The sequence below is a fragment of the Podarcis tiliguerta genome (genome assembly GCF_965153285.1).
Source record: "Podarcis tiliguerta genome assembly, chromosome: Z".
Taxonomy (NCBI): Eukaryota; Metazoa; Chordata; class Lepidosauria; order Squamata; family Lacertidae; genus Podarcis; species Podarcis tiliguerta.
In genome coordinates this window covers 38,506,914-38,527,995 of record NC_139553.1, presented here as the reverse complement: position 1 = coordinate 38,527,995, position 21,082 = coordinate 38,506,914, and the positions used below count along the sequence as shown (strand labels likewise).

Genomic DNA, 21,082 nt, shown 5'->3' with positions numbered 1-21,082 from the left:
ACATCATACATTTAAAGCACATTTTCTCTGGCTAAATGTGATCTGGCAGGTGGTTGTTACAGGGCCTTTTCAGTCAATTATGGCAGAGGTTTTCAACCTTTCTGGGTCCAAGGCTCCCTTGACCAACTACATTCGCTCTGCAGCACTCCTGTGGGGCTCAGGAGCCCAGCTATGTCACCCCTTGCCTGCAGAGCTGGCATCCTCTCACCACTTTTTGAACACCCTCCCTTGAAGTGTTCCCTCAGGTTCCTCTCTCTTCGGGAGTCCTCTGGGCAGCTGCTGCTGACCCTAGGCTCTGAGCAGCCCCCCCCTTCCAAAGGAGAGGTGCCTCTTCACAATGCCCCACAGCAGTGTTGCATAGCTGTCAACTTTTCCCTTTTCTTGCGAGGAATCCTATTCAGAATAAGAGAATTTCCCTTAAAAGGGGGAAAACGTTGACAGCTATGGTGTTGGAAGGTTTTTTTGGCAAATATATGAATGTTGAAAGTAAAAAAATGTACATTCATTCATTCATTCATTTACCACTTAACATGGGCAAAGCCAGGGAGGCTGGGGGCAGGTGTGTCCTCTAAATCAAGTAAATAATAAAAATACTTAACTAACCAAGGGCATAACACTGCGGGGGCTCAAGGTCCCTCCACTCAAATCCACTTAAGTGACCTTGAGTGATGGAAAACACGATACGTGGGAGGGAAGAGTTCTGCCTGAGCATACATTTACTAATGTATGGTTGTCATATTTCAGAAACCAGGACACCCCGAAAGTTGTTGAGATTTTCATAGGTAATATATATTTTTAGATCGCAGCCATAATTCTTTTATTGCCGTTTCTTATGGCGACGTGCCTCCTTCCTTCATTTCCCCTTTTCCTCCTTTTTCATGGAAGTGCACTCCGCAAACACGCCAATAAACCAACGTAGGCAAGCTGATCCTATATGACATCCTGCTCGATTTTGAGTCGCTGGCTGTTACAAAAGAGCGCAGCGCACCGCCAGCCGAGGCAGGGGATATGGACCTGACTACAATTCCCATCACCGCTGACCACTGGCGACGCAGAGCTTGGAGACTGACGGGAATTGTAGTCCGCCCGTGGCCTCCACCGCATTTCCCCGCGGCTAACGCTTCCCGCCCTGGCAACTGAGTCCCGCCAGGTGCCGCTCTTCCGCGAGGCGCTTCGCCCGGCATCGCGGCTCCTCGCCGAGGCCGCTGGGTGGCGCATCCGCTCGCGCCCGGCCGCTCTTCTGAGGAGACGAAGGGGAGCAGCCGCCATTTTCCCCGCCCCTCTCTGAGGCAGCTGACGGTTTCAAGAGTCACAGGAGCCGCTTGGCCTCACGAGTCCAAAGGTAAGGCCTACGTTGCGGGGTCAGGCATGGTCTTCCTCGGCGAAACGGGCGGGGTGAAGCGCCCGAGGCTAGGGTCAGTGGCTAAGCGAGCAAAGGTGGCGAACCCCTAATTTCTGGAGCCGGGCCGCCAAAGCCGCACCTCTTGATATAGTAAGCAAATGCAGAGGAGGTGGCCTTGGGGAAGACTCAAGAGGGAGTAACTTGGCCCACCCTCTCACGATTTCAGCCCCACAAACCCCTTTCAATAGGATTGGCGTGGGTAGGGCCGACCCACTCCATGAAGCAAGGTGAGTCGGTTGCCTCAGGCAGCAGGATGCACAGGGGCGGCAGATGCCTATGTGGATCTTTCTTCCCACCTTCCCACCCCGCCCCCGATGCAGATCACTGCTTGCCTGGCAGGAAGGAGGGGCATTTTGTGGTTCGCCTCATGTGCCAAAATGCCATGTACTGGCCCTGTGCGCGGGTGTCCCACACACAACCCCCTATTTGGACAGTTCCCTCCTTGCTTCTCCACCTTACCCCGCAGATCTGTGGGACTGTGAGTGTGTAACTTCACTTTTGCACTCCTGCAGCCTTTATCCTGTAAGACTTGAGTGTGTGCATATGTGGAGGGAGGAGAGTGTGCTATCTCGAGTACATCCCTCTCCCCCACCCTGCTACTTTCCTGGAAAAGGCTGTTATGAGAGCAGAGTAGCTGCAGTAATCTCGGTTTTTTTTTATTATTATTATTCCACAATTGCTTCCCTTATGCTGAAGATGACAGGTAGCTGGGTGGTGGCACTGCCACATGCATGTCGTGTTTTCTTTGGCTTCTGCTTCTTAGGTTGCTTGCTCAGTTTTGACACGTGGAATAAAAGCTGTGCAGGATAAAAGCAAGATGCTTCCTTGTAGTATGCAAAGAAATGGTGCCCCCTGGGAACCAAGATGGTTGGGTGTGGCTGCTGGACACACCTGTACACATGACAAACTCCTGAAGCTGAATTCTCCTTTGATAATGCAACCCAAATCCTTTTCTTCCTATAGTACAACAGGAATGTTGATTACCCAGAATGTAATTGCTTAGGTTTTTAAATAAGTTGTTTGAAAAATGCAGCTTAGCTAATTTTTCTTCACCGCTCATATCTGTCAAAGCTTGGGGGAAAATAACTTCCATTCCTTTGAAGAGGGGTGGGGAACCTGTGACCAGCGATATGTTTTGTCGGCCCCAATCAGCATGGCCAGTGATCAGGAATGATAATGCTGGAGCATGACATGTTCCCACCGCTCATCAGCTGACAGCTAGTGGGAGCATGCCTTGCTCCAGGTAGGAAAAGGTTTACAACATTTGGGGCTTTTTAGCTTAGGAGAAAAGCCAACTAAGAGGGCACACAATGGAAGTTATAGAATTATGCATGGTGCAAAAAAAGATTTTTCTCCTTGTCTCATAATACTAGGACCTGGTTCATCTGATGAAGCTTAATCATAGAAGATTCAGGACAGACACACACAGAATTGTAGAGTTGGAAGGGACCAAAAGGGTCATCTAATCCAGCTCCCTGCAATTCTGGAATCTTTTGCCCAACATGAACCTGTCATTAAGAGTCCCATGCTCTAGTGACTGAGCTATCTCTGTACTTCTTCACACAGCTCTTAACCAGGAGTGGGGAACTTCTGACCTATGGGCCAGACTGGGCCTACAATACTGTTTTCCCCAAGGCACACCCATTTATGATGTCTGGTCTGCTGTGGGGTGGATAAATATGAAATTTAAAAGGAACAATCCAGTGCTTACAGTGAGCTGATAATTGTTTCTTTGCTTGGAGCAAGATGCAGTTCCGTGGTGAGAGTGCACCTTGCTCCAGCAGCATTTTGTGAAGAGGAACTCCCTTAGGTAGCTGATGCTTCTCTCCCCGCACCCCTATGGGTGAGAGAAAGAAGCACTTTGCCAGCCCTATGCCGTGTGCTTCCGAAAAGTGGCTGTCAGGTAAAGTGCTTGGAAACTCCACACAAGGGATTTTGACAGATGAGCCAGACAACCCACCTGTCAACAACCCACCTGTCAATAAGGTGATGCCATATTGATGTCATGTGATTGAGAGTTTGGTTGCGATTTTGAATTGAGGCCTAAGATACTTGACTCTTGGGCAACCAGCAACTGATGGGCATCATACATCTTGTCAACCATGTGAAAGAGTGAATAAAGCAGCTGAAGTAATTGAGGTTGCTGTTGGTACATGCAATGTTAAATTTGATGTATTGAGTGAAGGAAATAACTGGATGTCTCTGGTAATGCCCATCAACAACTTCTTTAGTATTTGAATACTGTTTAAAATCTCTCATCTGTAACATGACCAAAGCTTTTAATTTGCCGAGAAATTATGCACACACAGCTGCAGAAAAGTAAAATGCATCAGTAAACAATTTTTGAACATTTTTTCCTGTGGATGGCACATTACTGCAATATTTGAAAGACGCTAATGAAAAAGTATGTGTAGTATGCTTTTTTAAAAATTTAAAACAGAGGTCAGGTGTGTATTTGTCTTTGCTCCTCTTTCTTCCAGAAATTTTGTGGACATAATGATTTCAGAAAAATCTTGTGCCATATTTGTGTTACTTGTGTAAACCAAATTATTTTTTTATGTATAAAGTTTATCATTTGCTTTTCAACTGCAAGTTGCCCAAGGCAGTGTCCAACTTATAAAACTAGAAGAGCTGGAACAATAAAGCCATTAAGCTAGCACCATTGACAGGGCTATCCTATGCATGTATACCCTGAAGGAGGTCCAATTGTGTTTAATAGGACTTACTCACTGGTTAACCCAGTGTTTCCGAAACCTGGGTCTCCAGGTACTTTTGGAATACAGTTCCCATCATCCCTGACCACTGGTCTTGCTAACTAGGGATGATGGGAGTGATAGTCCAAGAAACAGCTGGAGACCCAGGTTTAGGAAACACTGGGTTAAACTATTTAGGACCCCACATGTTTAATTAGTTAATTAATGTTTTAATTAGAAAAGTGCCCACAGATTAAGTCAGCACCTGTACTATATAATTTCAATGCATATGCTAGCAAAAGCTACAGCTGCCAATGGCATTTTAGAAGAATTAGAAATATTTTTATTAGAAATTTGTAGGTTAGACCTATTTATGTTGATAACAAATATTGAGGTAAGCTACCTGAAGGCTAGAAGGAGCAATTATTACGTCCTCTCAAAAATTAGTCCCATTAAAGTTGTTGGGATTCATTCCCACTAAGGGTGCAGGCTGAATATTTGGAAAGTATTTGGAAACCATCTTGGCTTTTCCCACTTGGCCTGAGAGTGAAGGGCCCTGATTGACTCCAGCTACAAAAGCTGGGACTGCTGAAGAGGCCAAAGGCCATCTTGGTAGTCTCTTAAGTGCAGAACCAGGCCATCAAGCCTGAGCTTCCACAGCCACCAGTCGCCATGAGCCACCATTGGCAGCATTAGCAGCAACAGCTGCAAATATGTTCTATACATATGACAATACTTTGTTCTCTTGTTAATTATGCTGTTTTAAATACACATGTCATATTTGACTTCCTGTAGTAATGCTTTCTTTTGAAAAGTTTAAGGTAATCCCCTCTCATTAGGTTTGCAGGTAAAGAAGCTATGATAGACTCAGTGTTTATATTTAAATTTCATTATGCTGGTCCAGATTTAACATTCAAATAAATCATTTTAACCAATGTATTTAACAGCTGTTTAAAGACAATACAATGAATGGTGTGTCAGAGCCTACATTGAATTTATAGTATCTGAATTAAGGCTTAACCAGAAGTGTCACATAAACCTAAGAAACTGTTAAGTTCTTGAAGAAGATCAGCCCTACACTGTAACAGCAAGTGATTACTTGTTGGTGTTTTCTATTTCTTCAAGAGTGGGACAACATATATTTCTACTTCTGAGAAAGGCTTTTAGCAGTCAAGGAATCTCATCAGTTACTTGAGTACAGGTAACCCCCAATTTATGTGGGGGTTACATTTCAGTAAAATCACATATACAGTGGTACCTCGGTTTACGAACTTATTCCATTCCAGAAGTGATTCTTAAACCAAAGCCGTTCTTAAACTGAGCCGCACTTTCCCTAATGAGGCCTCCCACTGCCGGTGCCCTTCCACCATTCGGCTTCCGTTCATAGACCAAGGTAAAGCTAACCAGAACACCTACTTCCGGTTCTGTGGGGTTCGTAAAACGAATAGTTCATTAACAGGGCTGTTCATAGACCACTGTATTTGAAACATAGACCCTGCATAGACCCAATTCTGCCCCTTTTTGTGACATTTTCAGTTCAGTTCTGGCATGATGCACACAGTCACACACATACCAGATACACCTAAAACAGTCACTGCCTGTAGTCTCAACTACTCACTGAATGTTAAGGGTTCATTCACCACCTTACATTATGTTGGTATATGCCAGGCTTCCTCAGCTTTGGCCCTCCAGATGTTTTGAGACTACAGTTCCCATCATCCCTGACCACTGGTCCTGCTAGCTAGGGACCAAAAACATGTGGAGGGCCAAGGTTGAGGGAGCCTGGTATATGCTGTTATCTACAAGACATACCTTTCTACATTCTGCATAAAACAATCAGGTTAGTCCTTAGGGAAGTGAATCAACTCACACAAATCGGGCACATAGCTGTCAACTTTCAGATTTGAAAATAAGGGATCAGCAGCCTCAAAAATAAGGGATCAGCTGCCTCACCTGTCCCGGGGACAGTCTACGGGATATCTAACAATCCAGGATAGCAGCGGGAAATGACGCTGGAATAAGGGAATTTCCCACCAAAAAAGGGAAGGTTGACAGCTATGATACTTAGCTGCAAGCCCACCCCTTTACAATCTCTAAAATAGAAGGTAATAATGGAGACGTTTATAGGTTTGTTTTAAGGATTACAGCTGGATCTGAGGTAGCCAGTGTGATACCCTCCAGAAGTTATTGAACTACAGCTCTCATGATCCCTGGCTATTGACCATGATGGTGGCTGGTTGTCAATGGGAGTTTGAGTCCAACATCTGGAGGTCATCATGTCTACTCTGAATATGAAGCACTTTTAACACTCAAAAACCCATATAAAAGTTAAGTATTAAATTTCATACCTTTAAAATTCTAAACTTAAATGTGTTCTTATTTAGGAAAACGCTTGAAAACCCTTTTCTTGAAGGAGGGATGACATGTAATGGACCAGATAACTGTGAAGCTCGTGCCACTCCAGAGGATGATCCTGACCAAGATCTTGCTAAAGAATGCTCCAGACTACAAACATTTACCAATTTTCCAAGTCACTGTCCTATCTCCTCCTCAACTCTAGCCCAAGCTGGTTTCTTCTACACTGGAGGGGGAGACAAAGTAAAGTGTTTTAGTTGTCATGCAACCATTGAAGGATGGCAAAATGGGGACTCGGCAGTTGGAAGACATAGAACTGTTTCTCCAAACTGCAAGTTTATTAATGCCATTAAGATTCTGAAGAATGATACGCATTCTGTTTTCCCAAACTGTTCACACAGAACTGAAATCAGTCTTGCAGCTGACTCTCCCCAGACCCCTCTTGATCCATCCTCTGATCTCTATGCAGATTATCTTTTGAGAAGTGGGCAAGTGGTAGATCTCTCTGGTTCTCTGTACCCCAGAAATCCTGCCATGTGTAGTGAAGAAGCCAGGCTGAGATCTTTTCACAACTGGCCCTCCCATACTCTTATCACTCCGAAAGAGCTGGCCCATGCTGGACTCTATTACACTGGCACTGGTGATGAAGTTGAATGTTTCTGCTGTGGAGGAAAACTGAAAAACTGGGAACCTTCTGATCGTGCTTGGTCAGAGCACAGACGCCACTTCCCTAGGTGTTTTTTTGTCCTCGGCCGCGATGTGGGAAATGTTGGAAGTGTTTCAAATCAATCTGGTGATACCAGCCTGGATAGAAGTGACATACATAATGCTGACCTTCCCCAAACTCCATCTATGGCAGATTACGAGAACCGAATCAAGACATTTGCAACATGGAGGTATTTGGTTAGCAAGGAGCAACTTGCCCAAGCAGGCTTTTATAGCCTAGGTAAGCTGAATACAGGGCTTCAAAGTTTGTATTGCTATCCCTCAAGGGGGAAAACGACATTATATGATTAGTAGTGCCTAACATGGTTTCAATGAGCGCTTAATAAAATTAGCAAAATGATGGAATTAAAAGCAGTGGCCTTTTTCAGTTCTCTTACTGTTTTTTAGAGCACCAAGTTTGACTAACTTGTTAACATGTTAACACTAGTGTGTAATTCTAAATTTGGTGCTTTTTAAATAATTCAAACAACTGAGTCACTGTTTTTGTTTTTTGTGCTAAATAATCTTCAAATGAAATATTTGTTCAAGTGCATAATTATTATTATAATTATGTCCTTTGCTTTGGAGAGGATATACTTTTCATGTACTGTATTTGATTTAGTGCAGATTCTTTTTCTTCCAACTTACTTAAAATTCACCCATCCCAAGAACTTGGGATAGTTAAAAATATGTTAATGACAGAAATTTACAGTTGGCCTGTTCTTAGAAACCAAAAGTCAATTTGAATGTAAAAGTCTTACGCTGCATAGGAGAGTTTAATAGGCTACTTTAAATGATGTGGTAGGACATAAATATGGACATGCTGGTTTTCAGTGATGCACAGTTCATTTGTGCTGAACTTTGGTTCCGCCCCAGAGAAATGTGAATATCTGTATGTTAATTTGTATAAATTCAGCCTTGTGTAGAGGAGAAAAGTTGTTTCGTAGCCACTTGAAAATAAAATAGGGGGTTCTAAGAGAAAAGATAAGGAATGATAGATAAGTTTCCTTTTAAAATACAGCTTGGCTACCTCAACTTACCTGCTGCAGTGGGTGCATATGTGTCTTGGGGCACACACTTGTTCATCTGAGGCAGTTGAGAGGCAGCACCCCATGTAAACTGAATGTGCACCCCAGACACTCCAGAGTCTGCAGCGCAAGCATGCTAGACAGATTAATGTGGAAGATGAAGGTGAAAAGGCCTGAAAACAGTTGATTTAATTAGGGCAAAACTTGCCCCCATTTTGGATCATTTTCTCCAGGACTGCTCACCTGGCACCTGGCATAATAAGATTTCATTCCATTCAAAGAAATATTTGCAGAGCCAGATTTTATTAAGACCTTATACATGAATATATTCCTACTTCTCCACAGGTAATGGTGATAATGTTGCATGCTTTCACTGTGGTGGTGGATTACAGGAGTGGAAGACAGATGAAGATCCTTGGGAGCAACATGCAAAATGGTTTCCTGGGTGAGGCACTTCATTTCTCCCTATGTGTATTATCTGTTATCTGTGCTAGTGTCTATATATACATACTGTACATTGTATACTTATGTTAATAAGTACTCTTCACGTGGTTCCATTCCATTTTCAGGAGACTCTGCAAATGTAGATTACCTATTTGTAAAGTGGTCTGTGATGTTGGAATTTAAACCAGCTGCTCTGTGACCTCCTTTGCAAGCTTCTCACTAATCTATTCTTTAATATTTCCCTTAACATTTTATTTTTGGGAGGGGTGTGGAGACATTCCAGACAGCAGCCTGGTAGGAAAGCGCGGCCATCTCAGAGTTGTTCTGAAGAGTTGTTCTGTCTGTCAGCTCGGAGGCAAAGTTATGTGGGAGATGCAGTTGGGAGAAATTGGATCTCTAGGGCTTCTGAATCCTGGGCAAGTTTTGGTGATTGCTCTCTGCACTGTCCCTCTCCCTATGATGGAATGGAAACAGACCAACAGAGACCTCACTGCTTATGTTGATAAATAGGATCTGTGATTGATGCTCCCAAAGCCTCTTCTTTCTGAGGAAAGGGTGAGAAGAGAGCTGTACTGTTAGCAAGCAAATTAAAAGATGGACTATAGCATGGTAGGGCGGGAGCTTGTTTGTTTGTTTGTTGTTTCCAAATCAGTCACTCACTGCACCTGTCAATGATTTAAAGCAGTAATTTGGTTTTTAACTTCCAGGTAATCTGATCAGTGTACATTTTAAGGAATTATGTCAACTTCCACTTCCATAACATATTAAGAACCTTTTTTCATAGGCTACTATGTTCTTCCAGATTCACTATAAGTGCATTCTTCCATGTGACTGTTTTAGGTGATATCAATTTTATTTAGTTCAAATATTTTCCATCTAGGTGCAAATACCTGGTAGAAGAAAAGGGGCAAGACTTTGTGAATAACATTCATTTAACACCACAACAGGATTCTACAGTAAGTGTGTGTCTTCTCCACTCTCCCCACCCTCCTGCCCCCAGGAACCATGCTTTCTGGATACCTCCATTGAAAATCTATTTTAAGATAAATGTAATTTTGAACTATAAATTCACTGAACCAGTCAAATGAATAAAAGGGCTTTGGTTACTATCTTGCCATCTTTCTCCAGCTGCCTATGTTTGAACAGATGGTGCTTCCATATGTTGTTGTAAAGGTTAATTACTATATGCTGAGTTCAAGTTACTTAATTTATTATTAGTATTGTTAGTATTATTAGTATTATTTATTTGTTGGTTTCTTTTGCCAAAAACAACTGAAAGTGATTTGCCACCAGAAAAACAAATAAACAAAAATCCACATAGATAAATGAAATGAAAAGAAAAAAACATCCCTATAAAAATGTAAAAAATAAAAATACTGTTTCAGTGTGAGATTCCAGGGGTTCCAGGTGCTTACCCAGGGTTTGTGCTTCATTTGGGAATGAGGCAAAGTGGAGACTGGAGTCTTTAGGAACTGACAACACCTCCAACTTCCACCTCCATGTCATTAGTCTTGCTCAGCTGCTGCTTCTGTTGCTGCTGTTGTTGCTGCTTCTGGTGGTGGTTCCTGTCAGGCAGTGGCAGTGGAAGCAAGATGATGATGATGATGATGATGATGATGATGATGATGATGATGATGGGGAAAACATGGATAGTAAATGATAGTAAGACTCCATTTAGAACTATTGGTCCAGAATACATGCTGTTCTCAGCAGAGTAATTTACTTGCTCAAATAAAAAAAAGGGCTTGTATAAATTGCAATACTACTGTAAAATTATTGTTTTTAGGGCTTCAATGTAATATTGCTAGACTATGATTATCCATGAATGAACAAAATTATTAAAAATAGCACTGGTCATTCCTTCAGCCTAAAGATTACAATTTACAGATTGACAAATGGAGCTGTATCCAATATAGTCAGACTTTGAGTAGACCCACTGAAATTAATGGACATGACTAGCATAGGTCCATTAATTTCAGTAGGTATTCCCTGAGTAGAACACAACCAATAATCTATTTCATGTACCTCTACCCCCTTGGGTTGAATACAAGTGCGCCCTTCTACATGCAGAAATTACCTCCTGATCACACCTTGCTTTGGATCATATCCACGCCATACATTTAAAGTACATCACTTCTCCCAAAGGTGTCCTGGGAACTGCAATTTCCAGCACTCTTAACAAACTACATTTTCCAGTATTCTTTGGGGGAAACCATCCCAATTAAGTGTGCTTTAAATGTATTGTGTTGATGTAGCTTAGAATGTTCCACAGGCAAAATATATTTTGCCTGTACAACCAGTGGCAGACTTGGGTACTATGGTGCCCTGTGGAAGTCCAATATTTGGTGTCCTTCCCAACCCTCACACTGCCTTACCAAAGGTAAGAAAGAGAAACCCCCAGGTTTCTCTGTCCTTCATCAATCGCGGACTGTGGGTCGGGGGGGAGGAGTAGCGTTGTTAATCCGGGAGGATTGCTCTTTCAGAGCTCTGCCAGCACCGGCGATCTCCGGCATTGAATGTGTTGGTCTCGTATGGGGCACCAAGGACAGCTTGGCTGTCTGGCTGGTGTACCGACCACCCAGCGCACCGGCAGTCACCCTGTCACACCTGCTGGAGGTGGTGGCAGGTTGGGCCTTGGAGTTCCCAAGCTTACTGGTTTTGGGAGACTTCAACGTTCCATGCCGATGCAGCCCCATCCTCACAGGCTCTGGACCTAGTGACTTCCTTGGCAACACTAGGGCTCTCCCAGTTAGTTTTGGGCCCCACTCACCAAGCAGGCCACAGGTTGGATCTGATCTTTGGTCCTGGCATAGATGTGATCATGCTCCCCCTGTGGAAGTGCCATGGTCTGATCACTACGCTCTGAAAGCCAAGATTGACTTCCTGCTCCTCCCCTGCTCGGGTGGTGAGCCTATTTGGGCTCACCCGCGAAGGCTGATGGATCCTGATAGATTCCATCAGGCCTTGCGGGACCCTGCTCCTCCTGGCGACTCATTAGATGACCTTGTCGAGGACTGGAATAACTGGCTCTTGGCAGCCATTGATGAGATCGCGCCTAAGCGCCCTCTGCGACCCCGCCGAAACCGGGCCCCTTGGTTTACTAAGGAGCTTCGGAAAATGAAGCAGGATCTCAGACAGCTAGAGCGAGTATGACGACGGACTCGTGACGGAGCCTCAAGAACATCTTATAGGATGCTTAGGAAAGCCTATGAGATGGCTATGAAAGCTGCTAAGAAATCTTACGTCGCAGCTTCCATTGCATCCGCTGGCTCTCGCCCGGCACAACTTTTTAGAATAATTAGGTCGATAATGTCCTTAGAAGGACAGCCAAATTTAAGCACAAATTCAACCCACAGCTGTGAGGCATTCACGAGCTTTCTTGCGGAGAAGGTCCTGCTGTTCCGCCGTGACCTCCCTGCCAATTTAGATACAGTGACAGAACTGGAGGTCCCTCAATTGTCTTCAGGTCCAGTGTTGGACCATTTCGATCGGATACTCCCTGCAGATGTGGATAGATTCCTCCAAGTTGGTAGGCCCACCACCTGCCTCCTTGATCTGTGCCCGTCTTGGCTGATTAGCGCATGCCCAGATGTCGCGCGGACCCCCCTGGTTGAAATTATCAATTTGTTCCTTGGCACGGGGACATTCCCAGGGGAGCTGAAGGAAGCAGTGGTGTGTCTACTCTTAAAGAAAACTTCACTAGATCCTTTAGACCTATCCAATTACCGCCCAGTTTCAAATCTTCCATATCTGGGTAAGGTAATAGAGAGAGCGGTTGCTGAACAGCTTGGTAGGTTTCTGGAGGAAACATCGGCTTTAGATCCATTTCAGGCCGGGTTCCGTCCTGGTTTCGGGACCGAGACGGCTCTGGTTGCCTTAACAGATGATCTCCGTAAACAACTGGATCGAGGCGGGTTGGGACTGCTGATCCTTTTAGATTTGTCAGCAGCCTTTGACATGGTCGATCATGATCTTCTGGACCACCACCTCGCAGACGTGGGGATACAGGGCATAGCCCGTAAATGGCTGTGCTCTTTTATCTCTGGTCAGGGACAGAGGGTGGCGCTAGGGAGGGAGATGTCGTCGCACCACTCCTTGGTGTGTGGAGTGCCACAGGGCGCAATCCTCTCCCCGATGCTTTTTAACATCTTTATGCGCCCCCTTGCCCAGATTGTCCGGAGCTTTGAGCTGGGTTGTCACCAATATACTGATGACACTCAGCTCTATCTGCTGATGGATGGCCACACTGACTCTGCCCCGGACACACTGACCAGATGCTTGAAAGCTGTGGCTGGATGGTTTCATGGGAGCCGATTGAAACTAAATCCTTCGAAGGCAGAGGTCCTCTGGTTGGGTCAGGATGGTATGGGGAGGAGGGACCAACTCCCTTCTCTTGTGGGGCCCCAATTAGTGCCATTGCCTTCCGTTAAGAGTTTGGGTGTAATCCTTGACACCACCCTTTCCATGGAGGCGCAGGTTACAGCAACAGCGAAGGCGACATTTTTCCGCCTTCGCCGCATCAAGCAGTTGGTCCCTTACCTTTCCCGCCCCGACCTGGCCATTGTGATCCATGCAACGGTCACCTCGAGGCTTGACTACTGTAATTTGCTCTACGCGGGGCTGCCCTTGAAGCTGTCCCAGAAACTCCAGCGGGTGCAGAATGCTGCAGTGAGGCTCCTCACGGGGTCTCTGCCATGGGAGCATATTCACCCAGTGCTTTTCTAGCTGCACTGGCTCCCGGTGGAGTACAGAGTCAGATTTAAGGTGCTGGTTTTGACCTTTAAAGCCCTTCACGGCCTAGGACCATCGTACCTACAGGACCGCCTCTCCCGGCATGCCCCACGGAGGACCTTAAGGTCCATAAATAGCAACACTCTAGAGGTCCCGGGCCCTAAGGAAGTTAGATTAGCCTCATCCAGAGCCAGGGCTTTTTCAACACTGGCTCCGGCCTGGTGGAACGCTCTGCCTCATGAGACCAGGGCCCTGCAGGATCTGATTTCTTTCAGCAGGGCCTGTAAGACAGAGTTGTTCCGCCTGGCCTTTGCTTGGAGTCAATTTGATTCCCTCCCCCTCTTTCTTTTTCCTTTTTCCTCCTGTGATGAGGCTGCATTTTAATTGTTTTAATGTTTTAATGTTGTATTTTATTTTTGTTTTTAAGTTGTATTCATTCAACTCGTTTTTATTATTGATTGTTAGCCGCCCTGAGCCCGGTCTTTGCTGGGGAGGGCAGGGTATAAATTATTATTATTATTATTATTATTATTATTATTATTATTATCATCATTTATTAAATCCACCCATGGTGCAATCTACCCTTCTCCACTGTGTTTTTTTTTATAAAAAAAACTAACTACCATTTGGTCCCTCCCTGAACCATTCCCAAACACAGTAACTTCTCAGAGGGAGAGGTGATTTCACTCTCAGTACTGAGTCCTGTAATAGCCATTCCTCCTAATCACTGTGTGACTTCCTTGCCTAACAATAGATGTAGTTGGTACTTGAATTTGCTTATTTCTCTTTCTTTCGTACCACATCTCTTAGATTGTAAGCCATTATTTTAAAATGTTGAGTGCTTTGGCAGTAAGGTTGATTTAAATGTAGCAAGTAAATGTGGGGGGGGGTATTGTGTTTGTAACTGTGGTTTGTATTTTTGTGTTTTTGTATTGTAAACCAACATGTGATCTTTGGATGAAGGGTGGTACAGAAGTTTAATAAATAATAATAATACAGTGGTGCCTCGCAAGACGAAAAGAATCCGTTCCGTGAGTCTCTTCGTCTAGCGGTTTTTTCGTCTTGCGAAGCAAGCCCATTAGCGGATTAGCGCTATTAGCGGTTTAGCGGCTATTAGCGGCTATTAAAGGTTTAAGGGATTAGCGGATTAGCTGCTAAAAGGCTATTAGCAGCTTAGTGCCTTAGAAAAAGGGGGTGGGGAGCGGAAAAAAAACCCCAGGAATCGCAAGACATTTTCGTCTTGCGAAGCAAGCCCATAGAGAAATTCGTCCTGCGAAGCACCTCCAAAACGGAAAACCCTTTCGTCTAGCGGGTTTTCCGTCTTGCGAGGCATTCGTCTTGCGGGGCACCACTGTAGTAATAAACTGCTCTAGCACAAGATTTTACAGAACATCACCAGCAGTTGTTTTCTATTCTGCTCACAGTTCATTACATCCATTCTAATATCAGTGTTTCTGTTTAGATAGAGGAAGCAGAGAAGTTTTCACATTTTACAGGTATGGATACAATTGTTTGTAACTGTCCTGCTCAGTTTGCAACTCAGTAAGCCTAACAATGGTCACCAGGTCTTCAGTAAACTAAGCTTCCTGTATTTGTTTGTTCTCTTCCTCTCCTTGGATTTGTAAGGGAGATGGCAAAACCACAATCAACATTACCATAAAAATCTGGTTGAAGCATAGAAAGATTCTCCTCCTCAAAGAGAGACTGTACATTCCTGCAGTGGAGTCTTTTCTAGTCCCAAAGGAAATCTGAAATATAGTTTGCAGCAAGGAACACTTGGGGAAGAGGGAGGGCAGGTAGAGGCAATGAATGAGTCTTGCTAAAGTTTAAGCAGAAGATAATAGAGAGGAGCCAGCTCCTGTGTGAGTTCCTGGGAATAATGCATCTGGGAAAAATGGCATAGAGCAGCCTCAGAATTTGAGTCTGAAAAGATGAACGAAACTGGGATGTGATGTGCACCTAGCAGAAGGAAAATTTAGCAGATAGGCTCACCTGAACTTGAAAAGTCTTTCCAACAAAGGATTTGGACCTGAGTGTCCTCACATAACAAAAAGCATAGATCGTATAGTTCTTGGGCCAGCCTGACTCATGTCAACTAAGTGTCATGCCACAGGACTAGAGCTCAGCCATTAGGGCACTCTAGGAGCTCTACCTGCACTTCAGGAAACTTTATCATTCCGGTTTTAATCTTACATGTACCTGAACAATGATAATTTGTATTGTAAACTATGTTTTCCATTAAGTATTTTAAAAGTAATTCAGTATATCAGGACACCTGCTGTATTTTTATCTCAGTTAATTTTCTTGCTTTGATTATATTTTCATCTCCTGGTTTTGCAGATGAGGAACTTTTACAGAACCAGCTGGTACAGAATGCAATGCACATGGGTTTCAGCCTGGATGAAATTAGGAGCACTTTGGAAAGGAAATGCCATCTGTCCACAGAGGGCTACAGATCTATTGAGACATTGGTCACTGACTTAATCAGTGCCCAAAGAGATAATAACCCTAGTGCATCCTGGGAAAGCACCTTGCAAAAAGGTGAGCACAGTATATGTCCAAAGCATATATGGGAGTTGAGAACAAGAAAAGTTGCTCTGGATGGGATATATTTTTGCTTGAGGGCAGAGTGTTTGCTCATGGATACATGTAGTGGGATTTTGGTGACCAGAATTTTGGGCAGCAGCACCCTTCCAACATTTTATTACACATTATTCCATTGACTGACTGCTTTGACAGCTGTTTCCTATCTCTTTTTTGGTATGCTCTTGGTGTTCACTGATTTATCATTTTTAAAATACTTGTCCTGCTATTCCATTTAACATTCCTTCTGATGTTGGTCTAGGAAGACCCAGCTGCTCAGTATGTTGTTTAGAAGTTTGTTGGGGGGTCAAGATTTAATTTTAGAGATGCATTAATTTTGCTGCTATTATGCATTTTTTTTTTTGTTAGACCTTGTGTATTACTTGAGGATTGCTTAGTTTTATTGTATATTTATCAAGATGTTTTCATCAGTTCATTGTTTTTGATGTATGTATAATATGTAACTGTTAGAGGATTATACATTTCTGTTGTTTATTTTTTGCTGTTGTAAGCCACCTTAGTATGGTTTGACTATGGAAATTGGTGATCAGTTGAATAATTGGTGATCAGTTGAATAATTCCCCTTTTTGGTAATCTTTGGATACTTTTCCTTTGTTTCTACAAACATGATGATAAGCAAATATTGTTACCACTTTTGCTTTATAGTTTAAAACAAAATTTATTTATTTTTTTAAAAAACATAAATTGGCAGGTGTACAAAACATTTTGTATGCCAAATTACTTTGCATAGTCTCCAAGAGTTAGGCTGGTAGTTTTATCCTCATAATGTGGGGGTAAATTAGTTGTTGCTTTGTTTATTTAATGTACCTTTCACCCAGTCTTCCAGAGAATTTTCAAGTTGATTTCTAAACATAGAATCAAACAATAGCTAAGGCTGCAATCCTAATCCCATTTACCTGGGAGTAAGCCCCACTGAGGGACGTGGGTGGCGCTGTGGGTTAAACCACAGAGCCTAGGACTTGCCGATCAGAATATCGGCGGTTCGAATCCCTACAACGGGGTGAGCTCCCGTTGCTCAGTCCCTGCTCCTGCCAACCTAGCAGTTCGAAAGCACGTCAAAGTGCAAGTAGATAAATAGGTACCGCTCCGGTGGGAAGGTAAACGGCGTTTCCGTGCGCTGCTCTGGTTTGCCAGAAGCAGCTTAGTCATGCTGGCCACATGACCCGGAAGCTGTACGCCAGCTCCCTCTGCCAATAAAGCGAGATGAGCGCCGCAACCCCAGAGTCGGTCACGACTAGACCTAATGGTCAGGGGTCACCTTTACCTTTACCTTTTAAGCTCCACTGAATTCAATTGGAGTTCCTTCTGAATAGACATGATAAGATTGTGCTGTAAATTAGCTATCTCAGTGAAAAGAACAAGGAAATAGGCAAGGGAAAAAGCTCTCAAATGGACTGTAGCTACAAAACACAAAATTATTGTTTGCTGAAAGGTTGGTCAAAAAACAGTTGACCTGGTGCTATGTTATTTTCCCTCTGATACAGGAGTCTGTCCTCCACTGATCTAAAGACTAACTGGCTCTCTGTTCTTTTTGTTAAAGAAGTGAGAAAAAGTGATTTAGGGACAGTTTATTGTCAGCAGTTCGAAACTTAAACTGAGGATGACTACTCTAGTAAAATTCCAATGGAATTTTAAAAGGCATCCCAATAAACAAAAATAGGAAAGGCAATATACTGGGGACAGAGGCTAGAAAACCTGGTAAATGAGGACAGTTGCAGCTCATTAAAGGTTCACAACTTGCACTCTTGGCCAATATGCCACATCAGCTTAATTTAAGTTGTCAGCTGTCTCTTTTTTTATCAATAGTTGTCATACTTGTTTAAGGAGGGAACACATATCAAGAAATTTTTGTAACTTTCTGTTTCCTTCTTAGATCTCAGTGCTGAAGAGAAATTAAGAAGTTTGCAGGAAGAAAAGCTTTGCAAAATCTGTATGGATAAAACTATCTCAGTAGTCCTCATTCCTTGTGGACATCTTGTTGCTTGTAAGGACTGTGCTGATGCGGTTGACAAATGTCCTTTGTGTTGCACAGTTATTACAAAAAGGCAGAAGGTATACATGTATTAATAAAACCATCATACTATGCAACTGGAAAACTCCTACCATTACAGAAATAGATTGACTGCATATGCAATGTTAATATGTAAATGGTTTTAAAGAAAATTAAGCTTAAATTGAATGCACTGATTTACTCTATGAATTATGTAGCTGCTAAATTGTGTGTACTTTGACTCACTTTAGTCCTGATGTCCTGACCCCGAGAGCCACAATGTATGTAGAGGCATCAGAAAGCTGTCCTGAGATGGTATATAGGGCAATATTTAGTTATGTCACCCACCACCATCTGCAGTCTGAAGGGATACAGCTCAAGTAGAAGCTTACTTCCCCAGTAAGAACTAGGTTAGAGTTGCCCTGAGGTCTAGCCAAAGTTTTGTCCCATGAATGGCAAAGTGTTTGAAGAATGTTTCACACCAGGGCAGAGAGAATCAGTAGATCGACACAGTGGCAAGTTGATTGCACTTCATGTGTCTTTGTCATAGAAATGGAAAGCACATTATATCTCTACAACATTCAGTTTTCATAATGCATGTACATAAATAATTTATGTTGTTGCTTTATGTCTAGACCTTCTAGGATGTTTGGGGAGTTTCAGAACAATAGCTTTTTGTTGGTGTTTTTAACTCTAATGACTCTTTAGTCTCCAGTTGAGAGTTGAATTGCTGATGGGGAACCTCACCTATATGTCAGAAGGCTTATTCCAGTGATTTGAAGGAAATAGTTGGAAATTAATCCTATTTTGTACAATTTGTATTTCAAAATATTTACATCTACTAGTGTTAAATGTCAGGTGGTTATGTTTCCCCTTCCACCAGCTCACTTATTATATTTGTTACTGGTGTCTCATTCTTGTCAACTTTGCAAATGGATTTGTTGAATTTTGCCATTCTGTAGATCTATATTTATCATGCTGCTTACTATCATGGTTAGATCTGCATGAACACTAACTGAAAATATGTGTGACACCTTGCATGCGTAAATCTATATGATTTGGGCTTTTTACATTAAACTGCAACATTACAGCTGCAGTTCTACCTAAGTTCTATATTTGGAAATGCTGTTGACTTTATTGGGAGTTACAAAAGAGCATAGGGTTGCAATATTTGGGCTTGATTTAAAACACTGTTAGGACCATTCCCTTAAGTTGCTAGAAGGAGCAGCATGGTGGCACAGATAAGTCTCTGAGCCCCAGGGCTGGCAGCAAGTTTTTGTAGTAGCTGTAGGGCACCATGCCCTGCTGCTCTGTGGAACTGCATTGTGGAACAGGCTTTAAATGTATTTGCTAGTTGATCTGAAAACAATCCAAAGGATAAATACTTCCAAGATGTGCAGTAATCAAATAGGCTTTTGTATAACATTTGATTTCCCACTTACTTTAGAGTTATCTACAAGTCACATGTTTTGAATATGATTCACATTGGTTAAGCTCAGTCAACCTAATGCTGTTGTTCATTGTAGTTTGTGTAAGAGCACACAGCCTATCAACATTAATTAATACTGTGCAGCGCCACTGCTAGTTAAATTATACCCTTCGTTGGTAATTTATCCATCCTGATGGTTATATCTTTGTAGCGTTCATTCTTATCCATTTGTGTTTGCATCATAATGAGAATATGATCTGTATCCAAAAGGGATATCCACAGCATTTATTCACCCTCTCCACTTCTTTCACTTTATTTTAAAATATATTTTTTAATTTTATTACAATTGATAGCAGCTTTAAACTATGTATATTTTGTGGACAATATTGAAACACACTTATGCAAACAAATAGGTTTGGAATCTAACTGTATAATGAGTTTTGATTGTAAATATTGTTGATCTATAACTATAAAATAATGGTTCACCACCATCTGGATTGAGTGGAGCAAATATATGCCAATGTCTTGACAGGTGATATATTTTTTTAAAAGTAGTATAATCATGTAATATAATCTTAGTACTATTTTGCAGTTCAACTCTGACGATTTGTAATAAAGTGATTTTATATTATATATTGAAATTTATTTCTCACATTCATAAGGGACACCACAAATAAGTCGGACTCCTGTCTTTTCTCTTCCCCTTCTTATTCTTTGGATACAGTAGAGTTGAGAATATTAGTGCCTCAGTTAGAGTTACCATCTCACTTCCCATCAAAGAATTCATACAGGGGAGAACCACATCAATGCTTGGAATGTGGAAGGAGCTTCAGCTTAAAGCAAAGTCTCACTAGGCGTGAAATAATTCATGATGGAATGAAACTATAAAAGCAGTGATTGCTGGCAGTCACTGAATCAGAGACGGCTGTGCTACAAGGTGTGAATCTACACCCATACGTGTTTCCAGCACTCTTGTATATCCCTAGGCACACTCCTAACAGGTTTAGAATCTTACTGGAGTTAAAACATGCATCCACTATAAATATGTGTTTCTGTTCTTATCCTTATGCCCCATAAAGATGTTGCACACACCAGAGCAGGTATCTTCAGCCTTGTCAGACCCAGGACCCACTGTTAACCCAAACATGCATTTGGGGACCCATTTATTAATCTTCTGCCATATATTTGTATACTGGTAGTGCTCCTCTTGCACCACACCTTGATTATACCCTTTAATCAGATTGTGACCCACTGGTCGCAACTGGTCCCAACCCACCAGTTGAAGACCACTGCCCCAGAGGAATAAAGAAAGATTGGTTTATTATAATAAATGGAAGTGATAGCATATACAGCTGCTGTTTTCAGGCAGCAAGCTTACAATAAAAGTTGGCAGCAAATTGGGCAGCATGTACACCTTGACCATGAGGTTAAAAATAATCCCTGTACTATCCTAAAGAAAGGTGTGGAATGGGTATATCTAAAGAAAGTAGAACCTGTTAGGGATCAGAGGTCTGTACCTTTGGTCTGGAGTTCTGCTCTTCTCAATAGCCTCAGCCTGCAAGACTACAGCATCCCTCTCAGCCCTTTGGTCCATGTCCAGCAAGGCATGAAGCAGGGAATTCCACTGGAGCTTTGAACTACCCAACTATTGAGAATCGGGGATTAAAGTATTATTTGGAGCCAACTTATCCTTATGGGAAA

The 21,082-nt window shown here is 42.7% G+C and overlaps 1 protein-coding gene across 3 annotated transcripts; it reads left to right on the top strand.

Annotated features, from left to right (window-relative positions):
• Nucleotides 1-1,138: 1,138 nt before the first annotated feature.
• Nucleotides 1,139-20,012, top strand: XIAP (X-linked inhibitor of apoptosis). 3 transcript variants are annotated; one of them, XM_083423231.1, is made up of 7 exons: nt 1,139-1,342; nt 6,480-7,396; nt 8,529-8,628; nt 9,508-9,583; nt 14,821-14,854; nt 15,699-15,899; nt 17,836-20,012. In XM_083423231.1, the coding sequence occupies exons 2-7, from the start codon at nt 6,514-6,516 to the stop codon at nt 18,027-18,029; spliced, it is 1,488 nt and encodes a 495-aa protein (XP_083279357.1). In that variant the 5' UTR covers nt 1,139-1,342; nt 6,480-6,513; the 3' UTR covers nt 18,030-20,012. The 3 variants fall into 3 exon arrangements, 2 of the variants coding, with proteins under 2 accessions (XP_083279357.1, XP_083279358.1); XM_083423232.1 differs by having other exon boundaries at nt 1,333-1,629; XR_014507170.1 differs by lacking the exons at nt 1,139-1,342; nt 6,480-7,396; nt 8,529-8,628; nt 9,508-9,583 and adding an exon at nt 11,364-14,356 and having other exon boundaries at nt 14,716-14,854.
• Nucleotides 20,013-21,082: the final 1,070 nt, after the last annotated feature.

Bases quoted from the DNA above. Each gene is read 5' to 3' on its own strand.
- XIAP (XM_083423231.1), top strand. From the start codon at position 6,514: ATGACATGTAATGGACCAGATAACTGTGAAGCTCGTGCCACTCCAGAG. The intron at 9,584-14,820 runs GTAAGTGTGTGT...GTTTCTGTTTAG, and splicing joins CACCACAACAGGATTCTACA to ATAGAGGAAGCAGAGAAGTT. The intron at 14,855-15,698 runs GTATGGATACAA...CTGGTTTTGCAG, and splicing joins GAAGTTTTCACATTTTACAG to ATGAGGAACTTTTACAGAAC.